Genomic DNA, 5,634 nt, shown 5'->3' with positions numbered 1-5,634 from the left:
TCTAATCTTTATTTATGACATATTTGATTACTTAACTTGATCATTCCATACTTCTTCTGTTATTTGAGGGTAATTTTCTTCCTAATCTATCCGAATCCTATGACTATCTTCTTGAATTCTTCCTCCTCTCACTAGCTAATCTGTCAAGTCAAGTGGAGAACTTATGGCAATTATAATTAAACTCGTAGCAATATACACGCAGTAATTCCCGTGTATTTATATATAACCGAATTACATTGTTTACGTAATCGTTTTCAACCAAGGAGTATTTATGTCACGTTTAACGCTGAAACCATCATCATCACTCATGGGATTTAGAGCAAGAGAGGCCAAAGCAAGTGGATCACATGATGTCACCACGGTATTTTTTTTAATTTTTTTTTTGTAAAAAGTCACCACGGTAACTTTGGCCAAATGCGTACATAGACTTCCGCACACACAGAAAAACAAGCCAAGCCTTCTCCGCCTACCAAACAAAGAAAAGGAAAGAAAAGGAAAGCTAGAGAGGGTGAGAACAAAAGGGGTCATGGGGTTTACAGCCAAGCCAAAGAGCACCACTAGCAGTTCTCCTGGCAGTTCCGGCGAAAATTGGGGCATGGGTTTACTTCTAGTCTTCTTCCCCGAAGATAACACCGCCAACGCCATTGTTGATAAAAGCAACATGCTCTTCTCTTCTTCTTCTTCTTCTTCAACAACATCCTCACCGTCATCTTCCTTCAAACGAAGCAATTCCAATAATGTTCTTCTCTCAAAAGCTCAGTCCACCATTTCTATCTGTGCCCTTCTAGTCTTCATCACCCTCCTCCTCTTCACCCTCTCCACCTTCGAACCCAACTCCAAAACCCACCCATTCTCCACCGCTTCTAGAAGATTTCTCTCTCAGAATTCTCCACCGGCAAACACAAAGAACAACCCCGATTTCAAGCCCAGTAATGTCGTCTACACAAACACGAACCACAGTCTGCTCCTCTCTTCGTCTTGGTTCGGCAAAATGTGGAAGCAGAAGAAGCAGAAACTGCTCTATCCCATAAGGAGCAATAACCAATTCGCTCTCCAGCGAATGGGCACTTTATACAGGCGCGGCACTAAAGCCATGACCGATCTTGTTGTGGGTCATGTAGACGTGGATGTCACCGAATCAGAGCTCCGACTGTTTATCAGACTCTTGCACAGGTCCGGCCTCACCGCTCGCGCCGACATCATCTTCATCTTCGCATCTTCAACTTCATCAAAGTTCGGTTCAGCAATCCAAGAAGAGAACGAGTCGTTCTTGAACCTCGTCCGGCATTACAGCCAATCGAACATAACAAGTCCACAACACAAACCCACTTCCGGTTTCGATGTCACTCAGTTTCTCAAACTTGGGAAGAAGCAAACTGAAGAGCCGCTGTGGGGGAAGAGGAGTATGCACAGCAATTCCAGTGAAGCGGACGCGGCCGAGTCGACTCGGTTGAGCTACGGGTCGGTGGTGGGGTTCGAGGTGGGCGAGCTTGACCCGGAGAACTCTCTGGATGGGTTCCTAGACCATGTGGCTCCAATGAGTCTACGAAGGTGGGCTTGTTACCCGATGCTACTAGGCCGCGTCCGACGAAATTTCAAGCATGTTATGCTGGTCGACGTCAAGAACTCGGTCGTACTGGGCGACCCACTCGGCCGAGTCAGGCACAAGAGCGCCGAGTCAGTTCTGTTATCCACAATGTCCAACAAGCATTGCAGCAAGAAAAACTCGGACCCAGCTCAGTCCCATTGCCCCGTTAACTCGGCCGTCATCACCGGCGGCGCTCGCGGAATTCGGCGAATGTCAGCCACGGTGTTAACGGAAATCGTCAGGGCGAGTATGCAGCAGCAGAGGAAGAGGAAGAGCCCCGTAACCGAGTCGGGGGTTCTGAGTCAACTCGTGGGGAACGAGTTCATATCGAAGAACATCAAGTTGGTCACTTCCACCGAGTCGATCCCGGACCCGAGTTCACTGGCACCTGGGTCACTTTTATCCCACGCAGTAATTCAACGCGGTAATACTAATCATGATGAACTTTATTCAATAATCATGAAGCAAATTTGTTCTTCAGAAATAGATTCTTCTGTCTATAGGGATTGTTAGCAAACAAATAAAACAATAAGAGCAAAAGAATAGAAATCTTATTAAGATATTGTCAAAAAAAAAAAAACTTGTTCTTTCTTTCTTTCTTATTCCCTCCATAACTCCAAATTTTGTTGTTACTTGTTTATAATATTAATTTAGCAATAAATTACATTCTTTTGTGTAATTTTGTATGATGATCTCAGACATTCAGGGTTGGAATTGACCTAAATTTTGTTGGTACAGTACAAATCAAGCACATTCAATGAAATAATGATTCTTTTATGTTGAATTATCAAGAAACTATTACCCTTTTGGCTTTGAACACGACTTTTTAATGTTGGATTGATTGTTAGCGTTAAGAAACTATTACCCTTTTGGAGTAGGATTAAAATTAAGAAGACCCAACTTTTGCAACTTTTGATGCTGGATTGATGGAGAAGGGTATGCGACTATGTGGCACATAAGATAAGAAGCAGCTAAGCAGTAGCTGTGATTGTGTATAAGCAAACCCACATTTGTCTAGGCTTAGTGACCAATGATTAAGGGGAGTGGTGATTAGTGCGGGGGGGGAGGGGGTGGAAGTGGGTCATGTTTAAGATCATAGAAATCACAACCTCATGTTTTGCCTAGCTGGCCACATGAGAGAGATCTGGGAGCCCCAAAACGGTGAAAGGGGGAGGAAATAATAGACCGGACAAGAACAATTAACAGAGAGATGGGAGAAAGAGAAGCTCAAAAAGTGTGTGTGGTCATGGGAGGAATGTGAGTTAACTACTAGACCTGAGGGCGTAGGGAGCTGTGAAGGACATTGATGAGGCCATGTGCTCTTGTGATCTTCTTTTGCTCTTTCTCCTCCTCCGCGTTGATTTTAATTTTCTCGCTGCTTTTTACGCGCGCGGCAAACAAAGCTCTGAAAACGTGTAGGCTTTACTGCTTTTAGATGCCTTACGTTTTCTACCAAACCCCCGAACCTGGCGTCGTGGCCTTATTTACTACCTGTGGGTTTGGCGTGGTGCTAATAAAAACATGCACATCATCGCAACGGTTGCCTTAACCATCGAAAGTAGTTGACATTTGGAATTCTGAACTTCTGAATCCATTTGTTTGCACTTGTTCAACCTAATTTTTAAACGTATTTAGTAAAATACTAAATGCGTATAAGTATGTGAAAAAAATACACATACGTACTATTCTAACATTTTAATAGTTGGTTGAAAAGTTTGGTAAAATATTTTTAATTAATTAATTTTTACATTTAAAATATTAAACTATATTTATTTTTGTTCAATAATATGTGTAAAATACTAAAGAAAAAAACGTAAAATAATATTTTTCACTTCAAAAGTACAAAAAATTTAAAGAGTCCATTTTAAAAATACGAAATACAAAAATATTTTTGAGAAAAAATTTTAATTATGTGTTTTATTCGTGTATAGTAAAAAAATTACTAACTATGATTTTCACACATGTAGGATCACCAAGATTGAAAATCAGTCAAATACAAAATCAAATTGAATGGTTAGAAATGCATTGAACACGTATGAAGGATATGATATAAATCCAAGTGTATTGTTGTATTGGACAATTTTACAACCTTTTTTACTTTTACTAATAACGGTTTTAGTGACAATTTCATATCTGTAACCCACCTTTTTTTTCTTTTTTTTTTTTCTAATATGACCTATGGTCTAAAAATATTTATGTTATTTCACTCACTTTGGCTGACAAAGTGAGTTTTCTTAATAGTATAGATAAACATATTCATTAAGGGTTATGCCATTATGAAGTGAACTTAGGAATTATTATTATTCAAAGTAGGACTGTCAATTCCGACACGACCCGATAACACGACTCGAAACCCACACGAAATAAAGCGGGTTGAACCCGCACGATTAAAAAGCGGGTCAGCCATGGGTCAACCCGCCATGACCCATTTAATAAATGGGTCGGCCACGGGTCAACCCGCCAACACGAAGTGAACCCGTATAACCCGATTATGCTATATTTTATCCTGAAATTTTAGACGTTGGGAGTATTTGATCATAGGAGTAGACAATTTGAAATATTTTTTCCTTATAATTATTGGATTGAATTATTTATGAATTATATATAATTATTTATATTCTTCGTCTTGTAGAGTTTTTAGTGAATTTAATCAATTTATGCATTTTTTTAGTTAAATGGGTCGCATTGTTAACCCTTAAATAAGTCATTTTGTCAAACACAACACAACCTATTTATTAAATGGGTTAAGCGGGTTGGAAACGGGTAACCCGTTTAATAAATGGGTTGGGTTTGGGTTTAAATTTTTGACACGATTATTAAATGGGTTGGGTTTGGGTTTGTATCTTGCAACACGATAAATACCTTGACCCGACACGAACCCAACCCGACACGACCCATTGACAGCCCTAATTCAAAGAAATAACTATTTGGAGAAGGGGAAAACATGTGGTAAAGACTAGAGACTAAAGAACATGTGGGAGAACAGGAGGTTGTAAATTCAATCGTAATGGCTGATCTCTCTTCACATTAGTTCTCGACTTCTCGGTGGCTGAGATATTCAATACTCAAATTTGTTTGACTTTGTTTCTGTGCATTAATGGTCTGAATCATGATGTGGTGGGAGAGTGTCATTTTTCAAAACAACTAAAAGGGTCCCCATGCGGCCATGCGCGGTTCAATGCAGTGCTAAGTTAGTGTCACAACTCACAAGAGATCGGCTGGTTTGGTTCTGAAAATCCAGAACCAGACGATGCACCCAAACTTGACATACAATTACAGACCTATTCGAACGATACGATAAAAAGTCATCCATAAAAATCGCGCATATTCCATTATAGTGCAAATAAACTAAATATAAGATGCCGAAATAAGAGGTAAAAATTAGGAAACTCAAAATTCGTGGTAATCTGTGCATCTTACTGCTTAGACTAAAATGGGAAGGGGGAATTTCTTAGACTTAGGTGGACTGGTGGACGCTAGACACGAGTTTGATTCTGTCGTGCAACAACCACCTTCATAATTGTCAGATGTTTGGTCTCATTTTTGTTTTTGAACTTACGCCCATGACAATTCAAAGTCATAAAAGGAGAAGAACCACACCCAAAGATCCAAATTGTGAAAGAGCAAGCCTTGCGTTCAATCTTTAATTTGATAAGGAATTTTTTTTTTGTTTGAAATAAGATCAGGCACATGAAAATTCATATATAATTTGCGTTTTTACTAATTCTTCTTACAATATATATGGAGTTTTGGTTGTAAAGACTAGATAAAAAATCATAACTGGTTATGGAGTTATAACACATTCGACACTTAACTCACTGCGTTTTCAAAAATATCATTTAACTCATTCACTTTAATATCCATATTTCATATAATTTACTGTCGTTAAATCTCCCTAATAACCTGAGGGTATATTTGCCTAAACATGAAAAAATGTATTTCCAAATAATTTTTTTTAAGAATAAAAGAATGACAGATATTTTTTCTTTCCCAAATTGAATATCAATTTTTTAAAAATAAAATTCCTATTTTTATTAGAATTTTTC

General features: G+C 38.8%; 1 protein-coding gene across 1 annotated transcript; it reads left to right on the top strand.

Annotated features, from left to right (window-relative positions):
- Positions 1 to 453: 453 nt before the first annotated feature.
- On the top strand, positions 454 to 2,254 carry LOC112192894. The gene has a single exon (XM_024332808.2). It carries the CDS (start codon positions 527 to 529, stop codon positions 2,099 to 2,101), a length of 1,575 nt encoding a protein of 524 aa, XP_024188576.1. The 5' UTR covers positions 454 to 526; the 3' UTR covers positions 2,102 to 2,254.
- The last annotated feature ends 3,380 nt before the right edge of the window (positions 2,255 to 5,634 follow it).

The sequence above is a fragment of the Rosa chinensis genome, chromosome 3 (genome assembly GCF_002994745.2).
Source record: "Rosa chinensis cultivar Old Blush chromosome 3, RchiOBHm-V2, whole genome shotgun sequence".
Lineage (NCBI taxonomy): Eukaryota > Viridiplantae > Streptophyta > Magnoliopsida > Rosales > Rosaceae > Rosa > Rosa chinensis.
Note: the sequence above shows the minus strand (reverse complement) of the source record. Positions and strands in the feature narration are given on the sequence as shown.